At 38.1% G+C, this 20,015-nt stretch overlaps 1 protein-coding gene across 3 annotated transcripts; it reads right to left on the bottom strand.

The window, feature by feature from the left end:
• Positions 1–7,712: 7,712 nt before the first annotated feature.
• Positions 7,713–17,531, bottom strand: CA7 (carbonic anhydrase 7). Of its 3 annotated transcripts, XM_084533790.1 has the most exons (8): positions 17,404–17,531; positions 15,310–15,507; positions 12,739–12,857; positions 11,723–11,818; positions 11,409–11,471; positions 9,710–9,865; positions 9,368–9,424; positions 7,713–9,233 (listed from the first exon to the last, which is right to left on the bottom strand). In XM_084533790.1, exons 1-8 carry the CDS (start codon positions 17,441–17,443, stop codon positions 9,153–9,155), a joined length of 810 nt encoding a protein of 269 aa, XP_084389916.1. In that variant the 5' UTR covers positions 17,444–17,531; the 3' UTR covers positions 7,713–9,152. The 3 variants fall into 3 exon arrangements, with proteins under 3 accessions (XP_084389916.1, XP_084389917.1, XP_084389918.1); XM_084533791.1 differs by having other exon boundaries at positions 7,713–9,424; XM_084533792.1 differs by lacking the exon at positions 9,368–9,424.
• Positions 17,532–20,015: the final 2,484 nt, after the last annotated feature.

Genomic DNA, 20,015 nt, shown 5'->3' with positions numbered 1-20,015 from the left:
CCCGCCGCCATGTTCCCTCAGCGCCGCCTCCGCCAAGCGGTGCCAGCTCTGCTGCTGCTGGCAGGGAGGAGAAACACCCCCCGGGCACGGCCTGACCCGACCCGTGGGGGCCGTGCCGGGTCCCGTCACCTCCTGTCCCCTCCCGTCCCCTCCCGTCCCCTGAGCCGCCCTCACGTTCGGCAGCGCCGTGCCCTCGGCTGCAGCCTCCGCCCTCCTCCTGCTTTAGATTAATAAACTAAATTCTCCATTAAGAAAGAATCCATTATCCATTTATAAAGAATCCATTAATAAACGTCAACAAAGGTTACTCTTTGCAGGAACTCTCCTTTGTTCTTTTTAAAAGTAAAATGACACATCTTTTGGTGCTGGGGCTGCCAGCTGATAAGGCTCCAAATCACAAAGCCCCTTTGAAAATGGCAGACCCTGTAAGTTAAGAGCAACAACTATTAGAGGTTCAGACACCTGGATCCCCCTTTTTGCCATCTTCTTTCTAGTTTTCAGCGTCTGTCATGGTTAAAATTTCTGTTGAGTCATTTAGTAATGAGACAAGGAATGAGCCCAAAGTGCATGGTGGTTAATAAGTAGTTATTGGTTATTACATACTGGATACCGATAGACCTTGCCTCGACCTGAAGTAGTGATTCTGCAAAAACAGAGGCTCACATGAGGCTTTGATAGGATGATAGTTCATTTTTGATTTTCCTGGCTTCTTGTTTTGAAGCGTTTTTCATTTACATAATGTGTTGCAGGTATCCCACACGAGATAAGTGTGTTCCCACATTATCTGCAGTGGACAGATGTGTGATCATCTTTGTGAGTCTGAATGTTTATTTGTTTCCGTGTTTTTGTTTGTTGTTGTTGTTGTTCTAAATGTAAAAAGTGAAACATAGTTTCATGTCAACTGGAAGACCAAGGCAAGAAAAAAAAAGAAAGGTCACCATAAAGAAAAAAAAAAAAAAAGGAGCATTATTCTAGCATATGTGGAAACAATTATCCAAAATGGGTGCACCAGCAGGAGCTCCTTGGCAGTCTTCTGACCTACCAGTTTTTTCAGTTTTTGTACCATTTACAACAGTGATAAAACCTCATCTGGCAGCCTGAGAACCAACTTGACTGCTCTTTCTTCTGCTCAAGGCATGTTTAAATTCTGCTCTTCAGCTGAAAGCAATTACTGCTCACATATTCATGCAGTCATTTCATAAACTCCTGTGCATAAGCTGAACTGGTTTAGGAAACATGTAAATTAAGGTGAGACAATTAACAATCCTGCAGGTATTGTTTTTGTTCCACATAAGCCAAGTACAAGAAGGAATACTGTATGAAGGCATATAAGGAACTTAAACATTTTCAGTGTCATTACTTGACAGGACTAGGTATTAAGGTCAATTGAGATTCAGATTCTGTTTTGGTGTGTTATGCTGATGAACCAGAGAGATACATTATTAAAGTTAAAAAGTAGAAATGCTACTCTCTGATATGATTTGGGGAAAGAAATTGTATTGCTCAGGCTTGCAGTATTTTTGCCCTCAGGAATATCTAATTACTATGGTGAATTCCTGTGGCAACAGTGGCTTGGTTGCCATAGCACCCTACCTAGCTAATTCACATTAAAAAAATATATATAACTCAAGTTTCTTTAAATAAAATTAAGCTTTCATTTTGACTTCATTGTTTATAGGTGAGCAAAAGGTGACTATCAAATGTCCTGTGCCAGGACAGAGTTCTTATAAGCAAATGAATGCAATTCCAGAAGCATTTTATTAAGGTACATGGTAGGTTAAAATGTAACAAATGCTATATTTAGACTTTTTCAAGGTATAATTTTATCTTTTTACTTGTGTGGGCAGCAACTCTGTTTTCTCTTCGCAAATATATTTTTGTGCTCATTTCCATGCTGCGTGTTTAGGCCTTAATCCAACTCCCATTAAGGTCAAGCCCAGTTTCAGCAGGTTTCAGATAAAGTAAAAAGTTATGTGAGCCTAAAGGGTCAGTCTCAGAAATCCCATTGCATGAAACAGGTTGCAGTCAGGCTATGCAGGCATGTGACATCTTTACTTCTGACCTAAAGTTACCACCACAGGAATTTCTAAGCAGATAAATCATGCCAGGTATTTGAGACAGGAGTACATTGCTTAAGTTAGTTCAGCCAACTTGTATGTTTGTATGAATGGAGAAGTGCAAGACTATGAGAAACACTGAATTTGATGTAATTACTGGATGCTGCTTAGAGCTCTACTCCCAGAACCCACCTGTTGGGTCAGCTTTAGCTATCATGTGAGCTTATGGGAAGTGAGGCTGTCATCAGATCTGACAACATAATAATTTGTTAGGAGGGATGCTGTGATACAAGTTCCTCTGTGGTAATAGGATCATTAAATCAAATGTTGGGAAAGGGGAAAAACGCAGGCTGAAGAGGAGTACTGCTGCTTCTGGCATTGGCCTCAGTTAATTTGGATGAGTGACACCTGAAGCTGTATTCTTAGGCTGTATGTTTCTGGATACGGGGTACAAAGGATGGGAAAGCTAGAGTTTACCTCTTCTCTCATGGTGCATCTTAGCAATTTTTTGGAATTATGTTATCACTGTCTGGATGCCTACTGGAGAATTAGTGTTCTAAGACTTATGGAAGGGGTGATGTATTTTGGTAAGCTCTTCAGGAGACATCAAAATATTAATAAATTATCTTATTTCTGCTTATATTGCATGCCTTCCATTGTATCTAAGGACTTGAAATAGGGTTTGGTTTACTGTTTTGTAATCTTTTATTCCTTAAGATCACTGTATACTTTAAAATGAAATTAATGTTAAGGCGAAAATGACTATTACTATTCATAATCCTAGCTATGTTAAGTTTCTTAGCCAAGCATGATATAATATACTGGATGAAGATGCTGACACAATCACAGAAGCAGTTATATTTGTTCTACTTTATCGTTTCCCAAAAACTTTTAAAGTGACAAAAGTAAATGGTTTTGTGCAGCATTTGCAAAGCAGACGTATTTCAGCAGTCTTAACTTGTAAATATTTGCACCGAAAAAATGATGAAGTATAATGAAAGATACACAATCTTATATACCTGCAGTAGCTCAAGTAAGTTAATGTAAAGCTACCTGAATTAATCAGGGGTAACAGAGAATATTTGCACAACGAGGATTTTCACACACAGAACTAGAGGCAGATGTCTGCAAAACTGATAAAAAAAAATGACATCTTGGGAGAGGGTGGGAGGTAGTTTTCAACCAATCTTAAACTTTGCTCAAGGGTTTTGGCACTCAGTGTTCTGCTTTGAAAAGAGCAGCAACCATCTCAACTCTCAGAACATCTAAGTTGTGGAGAGAACTCGAGTTGGCTAGAGCTCAGATAATGTTTCCACAACATACTGTATCACCCTTTCTCTCTGAAAATCCAACGCTGTGTGGAAGAACCAGAAATCTTAGGAAGAAAAAAAGGCTGTTCATATGCATCACTCAGAAATGACATATGAAAGTATACTTGGTATAGCTCTGATAGTTTGGCATAATAAGGCTTTTAGCTGAAGTCAAGAAACAAGCCCAGAATGTATCTAGGAAGTGGAAGTACAGCTGTTCATAGTTTTTCATGTCCTTTTATCAAAGGAGTCTAATTCTGTAACCGGCTAGTGAAACTTAAAGCTTTCTATCTGACTTGCCTTACACTGATATTGCACTACTTGGGTTTTCCTTTGTTCCTATGGAAAATTCCTTTTCCTTCTTCCGCTTGTTTGTTTGGGCAAATAACTGGCTGTGGCTAGTTTGGTACAATATATCTATTTTCCAATTCCAGGAACTACAAACAGACATCTGTTAATTACCACTGCCTTCACAGCAGGTGCTAATGTATATGAATTTCCACTAACCCACTGAAATTCATGAAAAGTGTGGGACTCCTGGTGTTTTGTAAACATAGCTTGTTATGGGGACACATGAAGAATGGAATCATATCAATCAATCATATCAACCAAATAAGTGTGGTTTTCCTAGGAAAACAAGTTAAACATCAGATTAATATTTCTAACAAATAATTAATACTTTTCTGGAAAGCAGACTAGTAACAAACACAATTTGAATCCAAAGAGGTAGAAGTCTACTTGAAGTTTTCTTGAAATGAGGAGAAAGGCTTAGTCTAGTACTTGAATTAGAAAACAGCCATAGATAGACGCCCTTTGGGAACCTGGGAATGCCCATCATGCAAAGAAAGATAGGTCCTGTGAATGACTTGACGCTCTGGACCGGCTGGGAGAATACAGGTAGTCAGAACTTGCCTTTTCATAGACAGCACACCAGTATACCTAACTGGCTTTTTGAAAGGAAACAAATACAAAACAGTTGGATTTGTTACTGCTCACAGCCTTTAAAGATGCCAGCTACTTGCTATATGTGTTTTGTGAATAGTGACAAACATTTCATTTACTGTACATGTATATGCTATTTTGAACTTTCACAAGAGGTAAATTAGCACTTTAGATGGAGAGGTCTCTTACAAGCAAAAAATTATGAATGAGACTGGGAAGAATAAGTTTCCTCAAGGTCTGTTAAAGCAATTGCATTTTCTTCTTAGTTTGGTTGCAAATAAAATCCAGTCTTTGATCTTCTTATGTAATCTAAAATAAATACTGAAATGCTAGGAAAGCAAACAAGCTGCAAGAAATGTCAATGAACAGAGGTAAACACAATGAACAACTGTAGGAAAAATGTCATTCCAACTCTCCAACTTCACTTAACCCCTGCTGTTACAACAGAGACTAAGCAGTGTGCATATACACGAAGTTGCAGTTTAAACTGATGATCCAATTTCAGTTAAAGTGATTGGATTAGTACAAAGGCATATGTATTTGCTGTGACTGGATCTTAACTCCACATATATAATTTTTACCCACATTTACCCACATTTTATTCCACATTTATCATTTACTTACTTACAAACTGGTTGAAGTTAAACTGAAAATCACTCTTATGCTGAAATAAATGTTCAGTTAAGGTTCTGTACCACTCCAAATGTGAGTTTAAATTTCTTGAGGATAAGTTACAAGTGCAGGGAAGTCTCCAGACTTAGTTTGAAGTGCCAACATTTAGAAAACTCACTATATGAATGTGAAGTGAAATGATGGTTTCCATTATTGTGACGTTCTTCACAACCTGCAGTAAGATTTTTTTTTGGCTAAAATTCAAAGGTAATGCAAATAGTATTATACAGAGAACATCAGAAACATAAATATTCTCTGCCTTACAGCCATGCAAATTAGGAATAGTTCTGGTAAAATCAGGTTTCATCAATATACCATTTTTACAATATACCATACTTTACACTCATCATGAAACATCATAATAAATTGCTGCTATATACATCACCTATATCACTGAAGTTGCCTAAATATCCTCCTGTTTGTAAAGGGTAGTAAAAAACTAAGCTGAACCTTAACTGGAACCATTAAAGTCAAAGAGTTAAATGTAGTGGAGTGTGTAGTTTACCAAGCAGACGATATCTCTAGTCTACCAGTGAAACAAAATTGTAACTGACGTAACTGATCTACTATGATTCTTTTGTAAGATCAATCTTTTTATCTGATAACGAGGGTTCAAGGACTGCATATCCTTCAAGCCCGCACAGGGATTTCAACTATAATCACCTATACATTTAAAAATATATATATTTTTTGTCAAAGTTACATTTTCTCTCATGTGTTGTACTTTGACCAAGTAGCCTTAAAAAATTGTTTTAAGCATTTTAAGTGTAAGAAATGGTAAGGAATGGAAACAGGCAGCCACTAGATGGCATTTTTAGTCTAACTTTTACAGGTGTTCAATTTGTCACTGTCCTACAAGTAAGGCCTTGCATTCCTTCAGTCATGAGAACTATGGTCATATCGCAAGTTAAGCCAATCAAATGTCCCTGGAGTAGTTAAATTCAGCTGGTAGCTTTCTTTCAATGGAGCTGGCAATATACAACGGTAGCACACATTCTAGAATTTGAATGTCTGTGATAGAGCAACTTTGCTGAGTAAAGTTTAGAAGGCATGTCAGAGGGTAAAAAGAAAGCAGAAAAAATGATGATAATCCTTGAAAAGTAGTGGTGCATAGCAGTTATTCAGCCCAATGAATAGCCTTTAAGGGGTACATGTGTGCTAGAGTCACTGACTAGAATACAGCTAGGAGCATTTAGACAGTAGAAGCATTTGGACTGTACACTTAGTCACGTGGTCTGAATTTTTGGGTAGACCTGTGTGGTGCCAGGAGTTGGACTAATAGCGGTTTGTACTGTCATAGTTACTATCCTCTGAGGGTCTCACAGCACATTATAAATCTTAGTACACAGTCTCTGGATTTCATTTTTCTCATCTCATAGATAGTAAAATAATATCAGTAAAAGGAATAAAAGAGTTCTTGCTGTAAAGCTCTCATACTAGCCATATTTCAACCAATATATTAACAAATTAAGAATTTGTATATAAAATACCAATTAATATGGTCCCTTGCACTACAGAACATAGTTACTAGGGAAACTTTGCTAAATTAAAATGAATTATCAGTCAAACATTTGGTCTTACCTCAAAAAACATTGTGGACTAGTAATCTGTAGTCTTTGGTGGGGGATAATTTTATTATTTTTGCTTCCTTTTGCTTTAAGGAAGAAATTATTACAAAAGCTTCTGTATTATCAATGTGCCTTGTTTCACTGTAGTAAAAAAAAGATAGTTTATAATCTAACAACTGAGAAAAGCTATAAAGTTTCTAAATCAAAGTGTAGTAAACATCTCCCAGAAACTGAATACCTTGTAGGATTCACCATTTAAAGCTCTTTACTATAGCTAAGCTTTTACAATAACCTTGTGAGCTAAATATTACCCTTCTGCTGTTCACAAGTAAACCACCCTTAAAGAAGCTTAAGTACTATGTTCAAGGTCACAGCATGGACACATTCTGTAGATAAGTAAGCTTCTTTTGTTGGACCCCAGTGGTTGTAATTGGGAAAAGATGAATCAAGGTTTGGTACACAAACCCCATTAACACTTTTTGAGAAGCCTTATATGCTTAAAATTAAAAAAAAAAAAAAAAAATATTTATCTGCAACCTACTCTGTTAAAGCATGTAGAAATGCAGCAGTACTTTGATAGTTTAAGTCATATGAAGTAAGTGATACCGCTTAAATTTCAATTAAGAGGCTTTTAATTTAGCCCACATAGAACAGGGATATCAAATCTGTAAGGTTGTTCTGGAATTCTGGAAGACCTTTTAAATTTTAAAAGGTGTTTCATGTAGTAAGTAACTATAAAAGGGAAATAAGATTCAAAATTCATAGTTGGATTCAAAAATCCAACTCTGACAGTAGGCAAAAAAGTCATTAAAGATGTAGTAAATGTCAAGAATTCTTAGCCAAAAGAATAAACAGCAATAGAAAGCATTAGTCCCAGAAGATGGGAAGAATTGTGGCAGACTAATTTTTGTTTTTAATTGATAGACTTTCTAGAACTTTGAAAAAAAAGTCTGAAACTTGAGGGATGACTGCTATCTGTGTTCATATTATTCTACTATTGCATGGTCAAGGTTCCTGTGAAACCTGGAGGTGAGCAATCAGATCATCCCTCACTCTGAAACACGTGCATCAGGTGAAGGTATTGGTGTTTCTCTGCTAAAGGAAGCCTGAGGAAAAAACAACATTGCAATATGTAGGAAAATACAGACCTGTTCAAAATAGATGAGATGCATATTTAAGTGTCATTTATTTAAATGGACAAATGAAGATACATAAATAGATTTTTTGCAATACCAGTTTGCATTACTAGCAAAGCTACATTCATATAGTTAAAAACATTTCATTATGTTTCTTCTCTATTATTTCCTCTAGTATAGTCTGTGTAAGAGTCTCAAATACAAAACAGTGCTGAGTTAACCCTCACAACATCCCTGTGAGGTAGGTCAGTCATAAAGTGTAACTCTTGTTTTACATATGAAGAAACAAAGGAACAGAGTATTTTAGGTTGGCATACCAGAAAAGCTGTAAAGAGTTTCATCTAGAATTCTGGCCTTCAATTCCTCATACTGTGCTTCACACATAGTATCTTTCTCCCTTTTCAGAAAACAAAAAAATAGGCCATAGTAGGTGTTCTCCTCACTAACCCCCTTGCTTTCCTTTAAGGTATACAGCTTTGAACATTTTTTTCATTTAAGATGATAACTGATAATCAACAAATCGTGTCTGAAGTATACAGATTTAATGAAACATTTGAAGCCCATAATTAAATAACTGAAAATAGAGTGAGGATAGTTATAGATAACCTCACTATTTACCACTAGACACAGTAGTCTGAATAATTTCATCACTACGCTGCAGTAGCAGCAATACTAAAGCACGACTTGTCTAAAGCCACTATTTTGAGGAGGTAAAAGTATTCATGACCGATGAAGCCTCACATTTGCAGGGAATATCCCTGAAGAGGGCCATAGCTAGGGGATGATTTGTGCAGCAATGTACATTCAGTGCAGTCAAGGTCTACCCACATTAGTTCTTAAGTAAAATAAACAATCTACATTCTGTAGGGCAGACACCGAAGGTCATATTGCAAAGCAAATCACCTGAGGTAGAATTTGAACAATTGAGATAGCCAGAAGTTACATACCTGAATTTCTACAGATGTTTTCAACAGAACTAACGAGGCCACTAATTATGTATTCTGTATGGGCTAAAAGAATTGATGTCTAACAATAGTGTGCAATAATATGGCCTGTTTTTAAACTCAGCATTTGCATCTTAGAACAGTAACTTGAAAATGTACACATTTTCAGGTAGTGGTGTTCCCATCAGCGCCTACTTGAGGTGAATAAAGAACAACTTCTGTACTACTTTTGCACTTTGTCAGGCAGCTAAAATACAGTGAAAATCTTTCAAAGAGAGCTCAAACTATGAAAAATTTAAGTCCAGTTAATACAAATTTCTTGACTGTTGTTTCATCTTGCATTAAATCAAACAATCCAATGTGTGCATCAGCACTAATAGATCAACAGTTTCTTATATTGATTTTTAGTTTCGAGTCCTGGACAGCATTCCCAATTACTTCACTACCCCTTACACCAAAAAGAGTTCCAGTTAAAAAGATGAAAGATTAAGTTAAAGAGTGAGATTTAAAATATTTAAATCAACTATAAAATCAGAAAGTTGTTGCCCCCCTCCAAGTATGGCGTGTTCAGGGAAATGGCTATCTTGCACACTTCAGGAGTGATCTAAAAAAAAAACAGATTGTCTTTCATGTGGAAGCTCTTGGATATTTCAGGGCCATTGTCAGTTTTCTTCAGGCATTGAAGGAAGCTCGAACTACTCTCCCCTTCAGTGGCTGAGGGGGGCGAAAATTATTCACCATTTGAATCCTCTGGTCTTCCTCACTGGTGAAGAGGAGTGTGCGGAATTTCTCCAGCTGTAAATTCATGTGAGATAATTTAAAGCTTCAGAAGGCAATTGATATTAATGTTCTTGAAAAAGGACCAAACGAGAGCATTCATTGAGGTCTATTGATAGAATAGGTTCAAGCAAATATCCTAGGTAGTATTAATAGAAAAAAATACAAGCCCCGATTATTGGACAGGATTATTATTCACAGGCTAATGCTATTTTCAATTGGCCCTGCTGCAAAGCAAAACAGCCATTGCCTGTGTATCCAGTGTAAAATCTTAAAAGATCTGGGAGAGTATTAGAAGTTTACCTGTTTCTCAGAAATACTGATGGGTTCTTTCAGCACTATCCACGTTACACTTTCATTAAGCGGTGGTGTTGTCAAAGATCCAAGGTATGTCCAATAATCTAGACGCAAAGGCAGGAGACATTTGGGGTTGAAGCTTCTAAATTGAGCTTTTGTCCCCTGGAAGACAATTGATATTTGATATTTCTTTTACTTTTAAGTGCAAATTAGGAAGTCTTTATGAAACAAACAAAACAGTAGAGCAATACTAAAGAATGGAGAGCAGGAGAAGAGTCTGTAATAGTTTGGCTGCCTCATAACTACTGTTACCTAAAAGGTAGCATAAAGAAAGAATCAGGAAAAATATTACATACTATTGCATATCAACTGTGACCTCTGGTGTTGGCTGATTGGACTTGGCATTTTTACCCCATGGCCTTTACCAAAGTTCATCTCTTAGTGACAAACATCTAAAAATAGTTCAGGAAGTATATTCTTGCTGCATGGCCTCTACCAAAGTTCAGAGCTGCTGATAAAAGGTCCAAAAATATAGACAAAATATACTTCCTATGTTAATGTTCAGTGAAATACAGAAAATATCATGAAGAATTTCCTTGTCTTGTTACTGGCTATTTTCTACACTATCCATCTGCTTCAGTAAAAAATGTCAACCTTGGAAAAACTTGTTCTAAAACAATCATTGCCTGCTGCGACAAGTATCAGCTTTAAAAAACAAGCATCTAAGTCTAAAAGTAGAGCAAGCTGGATCAACGGAAAGACCAGTAGAAGGAGGTGCTGTGCCTAAGGTAGCAATTGCCTTGACTGCCACACTGCAGGGCAAGATTTTTTTCAGCCTGCAGTTCTATTCACAAGTATCTGAGAGGTATGGAGTCACTCACAAAGCACTGCCCAGAAGTCTCTAAAGCTGCTCATAAGGAACAGACTGAGCAGCTTATCCCTGGTGACAAACCCGCAGACCTATCACTGCAACTGAGGAATGATACTTGCCTGTATGTTCAGGGAATCTCTTATTGAAATCTAAATATCACTTCATGTATCTACAACCTACATACAACTGTTGGATTGCTTTCCCAACCCCCCATCTTTCACAAGCATATACAAAGGAAAAAGAAAAATGCCAACTCAAGTATTAGGTAGTGCTTTTTAATATTAGAACTTAGGCATCTTACAGAGTGCATTAAGCCCATATAAATCTAAAAAGAACAATATTTGTGGTAGTCTAATTAGTCTTCCTTCAGCAAGCTTCAAAGATCTTGGACACATCTGATAAAAGATAACCTTCACATACTACTGACAATGAACTAGCTTAGGACCCCATGAAAGTTATCCCCTCAGAGCTTTGCAGCAGAAATAATTTGGACAATCAGCTTCAACTTGTTCAAGCTGGACTTGATGATTCATTTTGCTGAGCCTGAAGGGTCACAGAGCTTTTGTTTTAGGTAACTCAGGAAAAGCAAAACCTCTGAATGACCAGTGAGGTCAGCATAGCCTAGGGAGGCACCTGCTAACAGTAGGCAAATATACTGAAGTATGGAGGGTCAGAGAACAGAGGGATTGGACAGGAAGAATAAAACTGCATTGGTACTCTAATGAAAGGATTTGTGGTGGTTGATTTTGCGTTTTTCGTTGTCTCAAAGATATGTAACCTTTTTTCCCCAGAGGACGTCCCAGAAATAAGAAAAATTAAACACGTTAAACTTACTTTAAATTTTACCATGTACAAAGCATCAGTGAGCCTGTTCATATTGGTGTGTTCTTTTCCAATCTAAAATAGTAATGGAATAGACAGGTTAAGTAAGAATGACTATAATTACGCTTTGAATAGGTAGCATAGCTTTCTTATCTCAATCTCAGCATTCCTACTAAGGAAGGTTTAACAGCAATTTGCTATGAGTTACTGCTTCCAGTAAGTCATCTGTTTTCCCTGAGCACCTCTTAAATACATAGCATGGTTCTCAAACATTTGACAGCATAATGCTTTTCATCATGTAAACATGCTATTTTTGTAATTCTTACCTCCAAGAAAACACCAACGACTGCCAAGCCATCTGGAGCTGCTGCTGCTTCTCCAAATGTTGCATATTTTCTGGCATTCCAGTGAACTAAGTGGAGCTTTAAAGGCAGCAACAAAGAAGAATTAAACAAATCAGTTTTAGAAGCTGTCAACATAGGTGGAACATAGATTGACTCATACTTAACAGGCAGTAATGCTTGCTCATAATGGAGTATAGACTCCAAAGACATCTTTGGGAATATGAGCAAGTTCAGTCTTCTGGATCTGGACATAAGCATGGACAGACACTAAATTAAGTCTCTATTATCCTTAATTAGAAGCAACTCAGGCATTAACAGATGATTCTGTGGCCTAACTTTGCTGATATGGGCCTTTATCCCATGAAACACTGTGCCTCATTGCTCACTGGGGGACTCCAGGATGTTACCCTGCTGCAGGATTTGCAAGAGACTGTTGTGGAAATGCCTGAGCCTTGTCCCTGCTTTGCAGAAAATGCTCAGGAGCCTCAAAATGAAGCCATTTCTAAGCTTCATAGGTGGCAGCAGCAGCAGCATTTCATAGGTTGTGATCCTCTGCTGTAGTCTAGTTTGTCCATGCAGGTAGCAGAGCTAGATGCTGCTTCTCAGCATCATATTGGCCAGTACATCCTTCCCGTCTGCACCAGTGAAAGGATGGAATTGATCACATGCAGCATGCTAAACCACATAGAGGGCTTTTAGAGGTGCAAGTAGTGCTGTGTGAGCAAAACAGCTGAGCTGTGGAGCCAACTGTGCGCTGTTGACCATGGGCAGAGAATCTTGGAGAAAGGGCTGCACTGCACGGAGGTGTGCTCTCCAAATACAGGGCAATTAACAGATGAACAATAGATCAGAAACTCATGTAAAAAATAAAATTCTCATTAAAGCCCATATGACTTAGTCACATAGAATCATTAGAATGCTAAGGAACATACAGATACCACTACAGATGTTTGCCAACAGCATTTGCATGCATTAATCTCATCCATAAAAACAGTTACCTCACAGGGAAAAGGTTTGCCATCAATTGTATGCTCTGATCCCTGGCTGTGCTTTGCCCCCCAGTGGAAGTGGAACTGCTTTAGCCGAAAGGGATTTTCAAAGGGACCACCGCTGATCACTAGGTAGAAGGAAATAAGAGTAAAGCATTCTCACTTTTTGGCTCCCTGATAATAAAACCTAACAGCTGTTGGCTGTTATTTTCTAATCCTGTACATTTCAGTTTGCAGTATAAAAATGACACCACATGCAGATAGTTAAGGGTTAGATTTGTTACTGGAAAACACCCAAACTCATGTAAAAAATAAATTTGTAGAGTATCAAGTAGCTACTTATGCAGGATTCTCTAACATTTTTTTTTTTCTGGAAAGAAAACATTTAACATATGAAAGTTTAGTAGGTTTGTTATGGCTAGGCCTTTCCTGTTTAACACAAAACCTAAGTTGAACACGTAAAATATTTTTGACAACACTACTTGGGATTCTGTGCAAAAGGTAAATACCTTGAGCATCAGGTAGAGAAATCAGCTAAGTATTTCCTCTATAAGAATTCTTTCCAGTGGAGGATCTCTATGTTCTGCTTCCTTTAAATACCTGATCCCATAAAAACAGGTAATGTAATAGCTTGTACTTTAGACAACACCATTCAGAATCTCAAATCACCTCATAAAGATGGGAAAGGGATACAGAGAAACTTTATACATCATTTAGAAATAACTCTTAAGAACAGATGAATGTTTAAGACTAACTACAGAAGATAATCTAACAACCATACCTGTAGTTCTCTTGTATGTTTATATGGCACTAAACCAATTAAGTTTTACTCAGCAGACATAAAATCCTGATCAAAGTCTTGCAATAAGTGCAATTGAAGTGCATCTAGAAATCATAAGGCACTTACTCTCAGTGCAATCTGTAACATTTTTATTCCAAAACTTAAAGTTGTAGCATTGTGCATGCCCTCACAGGTACATAGCTTTAGCCTTCATGCAGGACACTGGCCTTGCCAAAAATATTCTTAGTATTAATTAATATTAACTATTTTCTAGTACGCTTTGCTGAACTTAAGAGAATGCATCACCTGTCCCAATATTTTGAGAAATCTAGCTATGATGGATTAGTCAGAACTCTGTTGTATCATTTATGCAAAGCTGTGAGTCACTAGATCTATTTCAACACAACTCAAATCCTCAAAACCGTGTTTATGCTCCTAGCAATCTTGTTCCTTCTAAGTGTTATTGAAACATCACACATGCATAGCATAGAAAGTGCAGGTGCCTTCATTTCTGCATGAGCTCTGAGTTTCTCTGCAGAGTGATGCATAATGGTCCTAAACTTGTAGAACTGAATGAAGTGCACTGTTGCATTGATAGAGTTCAGCTTTGAATTGCATGAAACTTATTAGCAAGCTAAGGTAATATTTCCAGGTACAATTTACAAGTTACTTTCAGGATTACATGCTTATTGGATTTCTATGCAATAAGTTTTAGAAGATGAACTTCAACATTTAGAAATACCTGAAAACCTGACCAATAATTTGGGCAGTTATTTAGTTTTATCTGAGATGCAGAAATTAAGAATCAAGTGGCAGGAATTTAAACCCCCAGGCCCTATTTCAAATGGTTACCAAGATAGACAAACCACTTCAGAGAAAGTAACTGGTTTTGAGTACCTAGGATATCCTATTTAACTGAGATCGATGAACACAACCAAATGGAAGATGAAATCAATTGTCAGGCTTAAAATCATTCAGAGTATTCTTAAATGCACTCTTCTCCATTTATCAGCTACTTCATCTCTATTTTGATGCTGTATTTACCACCATCCTTCCTTCCTCACCTCTCTCTCTCCCCCCCCCCCCCATTGTAAAAGCAAGATCTACCATAGAAGTAGAATTAATAGAAGTAATCATATAAAGCATTTAAGTTTTCTGCCAAGTAATTGCATATAGTGCAACATCCACCAGTTCCTACCAATTCAGAATGAGCTCAAGACTTTATCATTTCTGAAGAAGCTGTACTGCCATGAGGAAAGAATAAAATGCAAGATAGCAGTGACTGGTCGATATCAAAATAGGTCTAGTGCGCTACAGTTATGATGACTATTCTGTATGACCTGGTCTCTGATAATCCTCTTCCCTTCTCTGCCCCTGCGGATGCAAAACTGGGGGGGGTGGGCCAGCCAAAGCTAGTACTTCTGATTTAGGTGATCAGACAAGCAGGGCATTGAGAAGTGTTCATGCCTACTCCGCATACTGGCTTTCCAGAAAACTGACAATCCCCATTGAAAAGGAACCACTACAAGCAGGCTTCTGAATTTCTTCATAAAAGTGCTTCTCCTAATGCAGAAACTATTCAGCTGCATGATATGAAATATTGCTTGAGAGACTGAAGTGAAGGCAAGAAACGTAAGGTTCAGGTTTATTCGTACACAAAATTCAAAGTGCGCTGGTTGCATACCTTGTTCTGAACTGAATTTATACGTTGCATAAAATACACTATCCAAGATATACTTAATTGTTTCCCTAAGACACACAATGTTATGCCAAGGTAGTTGGCCATGTTGTAGCCTCACCTGTCTTGTCATCAGTATCTTCAAACTCAACCATAACTGAGTGGCCATTGTTGGAGATGTTGAGAGACGTGCAGGATTCATAGGAGACAGTAAGCGGCATCAGATTCGGGTCATAGACTGCTTTTGCAGAAACTATATCAATAGGTGACTGACGGTTCCCTCGGGCAATAGGATAAGATCTGTGCCACTCGGAAGGCCCTTCAAAACCAAAGAAAGGAGAGCACCATTATTTTCTTTCTGCAATGCACAAAATTGTTACAGGATTTCATGAGGCTTGATGTAAGGCTCACTTAGCACGAGTGACTTGAACACTTGCCATCTGACAAGTTCATTTTATATTCCAAGCTTGGTGTTTTTATTAGCACAGTGCAACTAGATGAGGGACTGAAGTATCACGTACAAAACAAACTGGGGAAGCCACAGCGCATCAATAGACTGCTGCATCTCCATTTACTTGTGCCACTAGTTTTCTGTGAAGTTGGTAGTTATATCTTAAAGGTATCTGAAGTCCTTCCAAGGACTAGATGTGCAGGTATAAGCACACTTATATGCGCACACACTCCCTCAAAGAAACAGCAGTTAGTTCTTCCTAGGAAATATAATGTAAAAGCTACGCTCATTCAAATGAGATGCAGATGACTCAATCTCTTAGCTACTGACTATGCAGTTATTTTTAAAACCATTTTAGGGCTGCAGTAAACCTTTGAAGCAGCTTCATTCCTCACTCATGCCCATTATTGTATCTTTCTGTCCTGAAAGAAATACTTCTCAGTGCAATAATTAACATTTCTAGACTTCCTGAAGCCAGTACAATAGGGTTAAAGACCTACTTAATAACATTGCTCTCTACTGGCAGATCTGGAACACTCGTGCCATTTGAGATAACAAAGCCTTACGTATCAGAATTCCTTATTCTTACCACTTATTTTTCTACTTTGGTAGTACAAGAAGCAATTCAATTCTTCTACTGTTCATGGTCAGAAATCTAAACAGTAGCAATTTCACTTTAAGGTTCCTAAGTAGCACATTTTTAGTGGTAGCATTCTCACCGTTTTACATGGTATTACTATTATTTTTAAAGCACATTATCCTCTTATCTTTAGCATTTTCTGAAGATTTAATCTTACAAAATAGTGTATTTTCTTGGTCTGGCTGTAAAGCAGATTTGGGGTTTAAATGCTGTTACACAAGATTAAGCAGTATCATTTGTCTCTTCCAAGCTTTGTGTTAGCATACATAACTCTATGAGTATTACCTAGATGTGCAAACAATACCATCTAGCAGCAATAACCAGCTTCACTTATCATTCAGGTGAAGCTGCTTTTATAGTGACAGCACCTGTTAAATAACTGCTGTCAAAAGAGGAAGAGACAGGCTCCTGAAGGTTATGCAAAAGGCTGTTTTATTGGACAAGATCAGTCATTCATCCATCGTTCTCTGCAAAGGGTACAGGTGGTAGAAAACATTGTTGTAGGGATCCTTCAGTAGTTTCACACATCCTCTCACTGACACAGTCTCGGAGGTGGGAAGTGAAGGAAGATGGCTAAATTAAAGACTGTCAAATCAGAAAGCACGATTTGTTCAGTAAGAGGTCTCTGATACTGATCTGTACAATTTATTGATGTTCCAGAAATATATAACATATACCTCTTTTTATTCATTTCTTTGGAAGTCAAGATATCACATTTCAGCAGCTGCACAGGACCAGAAGAACTATTACTGCTCTAATAAATCTGCTTTACTTAAAAGAATTGTTTTTGGAGAGACAAATAGTTCATTTTCATAGCAGCTTTTTGGAAAGGGACCCATCTGTAATATATGCAGCCTGAGCAAAAAAAAAAACACTCAGTACTGAGTCTCTTAATTTAGGAGCAATTATTACAACAACAAAAGGCATCAGGTATAAGTTGATGCATCTTTTGGCAACACTTTCTGTGTGCTCTTTATCAATAAAGTAATTAATTAGCTGCTGTATCTACTTGATTCTTACAGACATAGAAATGCAGGCAGCTCTGCAGGGCTCAGGCAACAGTTCTAGAAAGAAAATGAACGGGGGAAGACAGAGAGATGCAGCATGGAAACGCTATAACCTACCGTCATCCTGCCCATATCCCCAACTGTGGTGGCCAGTCATTATAGGGCAGCTGCACCCTGCTTTGCTCTCAGCTCTTTGATCGGAGCATTGCTGCTTACCTGCCTTTATAATGGCTCACCGTGGGATAGGGTCAGCCCCTTAAAGATACAGAGCAACCAAAGCAGCTCTTGCAGGACGGGGAAAGCATCCGACTTCCTGCTGCTCTGAAGTTTGCTGCTGCTGCTGCTGCTGGGCTCTACCCTGCCCTGCCCTGCTCACTCTGTTTGCTAACACAGCATAGGAAAAGGGAAGCTTAAAATTTAAGTAACTGGAGTCTCAGGACCTAGAGAGGAAACAAGATTGTCCAGGTGACAACTAGCTAAATTTTTGCACATGAAAATCAAATTTAGGGAAAAGTAGTAGTATTTTCTTATTCTGCACAGGGAAGCAATAGCCACAACCTGCTCTGAGCACCAGGGCACAGCAACGTGCAGACTGTAATGGGAACTGCCCGTCTCTCTTGTGTGTTCTGCACGGAGAAACACCTGGTTACTGCCTCTCGTTTCTCATTCTCTCTAGCTGCAAGAAAGACTGATATTACCAGCTGGTTTGTAACTAAAACTTAAGAAGCAGTGCTTAGATGAGATGCAGAGCAATCTCTTCTTAGAAAATAAAAGTGATTTGTGCTACCTTTAAACAAGGTAGGATCACACCAATTAGAGATAAATCACCAATATGATTTTTTTTCTTGTTAACTCCAAGGAAGCTTTTTGAAAGGCAAAAATAAAAGCAGACTTACATTAGGGAACAGAACATGGCAGACTCTAGAAATAGGAGCCTGTCTGTGAAGCTTCAGTGATGTCCTATAAACCAGTTGTTGCCTGCATCCAGCTAAACCCATGGAGAAGCTAAAATGAGATACCAAATCTGCATTTCTGCATTTTCAAAGCTCTTAGGACATCTTTGTGGCAAGAAACATGTCTCCCTGGCAGTAATTTTATTAGATCTAAGGGAACACCATCTGTAAATGCTACGTTTTGTAAAACATATTGATTTTCTTAAAGGCGGTAGCATGCAGAGATAAAGATCCTTCTATTGTGCAATCAAGCAAATGGAAGAAAAAAATCAATGAAAGCATTTTAAGTAACTTTTCTATTGTTGTACAGCCTTGTAAGAATTCATTTCCTTTTTCAGGACCTTTCCACGAGAGTCAGCTTTAAAATCTTTGAGATTTATTGATTCAAGCTAAATCACTCAACAAGGGATGTAACCTGCTGTAAAGGTGTCCACAGAGCAGTTTTACAATGGCTTACTCAGATCCACTTCTCAATTTACTTCTGTCTAGCGTGATCTGCTGAGGTTGCTGAGCAGACCTGACACTCACACCAGGCCCTGATCCTGCTGGTGAGTCCGTGTGCCTAAATCCACACACGCAGGTCCTGCTGCAGTGGCACTGGGTTAAAACACTGCAGCTCTGTAGGACAGGTTGGCTGTAAGGAGGTGGGGGTGCTTCCCCTTATTCTGGTGTGGCTCTGTGGTGTGTCTGTAGGCAAACGTGGTGACCAGACATGGGCAGGGTCAGTCAGATGCAAATAGTCTGGAAAGCTGTCCTAGATGGTGGGAAAAAATGAAGAAACAAACAAAAAAACAACTTTCCAATTAAAGGAAATGGAAGATGAATTTTGCATCTTAACAAAGCATAGAAGTTTGGGGGAAATTGCATCCAAGACAGAGAATGCCCAGTGACTGTTTTCAAGAGAAGCTTAAAAACTGCGGCTCAGACCTTGCTCTCAGGGCACCGTGCCAATGAAGTGGCCAAATGTCTACATGTGTTTGATACTGTTCAACACTTCCCCTTCATCTCCTTACATTCAAAACCACATAGATGGTTAAATATGTGTATTTCAAAGGGGGAATGACAAGAATAGCATATTCTTCCTGGCAGCGTGACAGGAAGTGGACTCCACATAATGGAAATTTTAATAGTTGGATTTAAGAAGGGTGTAAAAGAGGAGTGACAGTGCCTGAAAGATAAAACCTTCCTGAATAAAAATTTACCTATGAATTATAACAATATCAAATACATAGTTATTTATATACACAGTATTTAATATCCTCCCCCATTGATTTTTCTTTTTGAGGCAAAAATTAGGTTCTACTTAAAGCTAGAGCAACACTGCTGCATAGACAGATACCAGATCATTCTGTAATCCTGATGTCTGTTGACATTGGCTATCTCCATTGAGAGCAACACACATTTGAACATCTTGCTGTGTGCCTACTCTATTTAATACATATGAATGTGTCAGATGTGCCGTTGGCTATTAACAAAATAAGCCAGAAATACAATCAGTTTGGACACAAGCTGCTAACCCTAGAGCCTTTGGAGTACAGAAGACAGGAGCAGACGAAGTGTTAAAACATTAATCACCCCCAGGCTTGCCTACACCTCAGGTTCTTGAGGGTATCTAGTTTATCCAGACAGCTCATCTCTCTTCTTACATTGCCATTACTAATGCTGCCAGTTTCCAAATCGGAGTTATACTATGGTGATATCTGTTCTGTATGTGAGAATTAAAGTCATTTGTAATGAATCCAAAAACTGCACAAAAATACTTTAAATGTAACTATA

Source organism: Aythya ferina (assembly GCF_964211825.1).
Source record: "Aythya ferina genome assembly, chromosome: 12".
Taxonomy (NCBI): Eukaryota; Metazoa; Chordata; class Aves; order Anseriformes; family Anatidae; genus Aythya; species Aythya ferina.
This window is presented reverse-complemented; position numbering and strand designations above follow the sequence as displayed.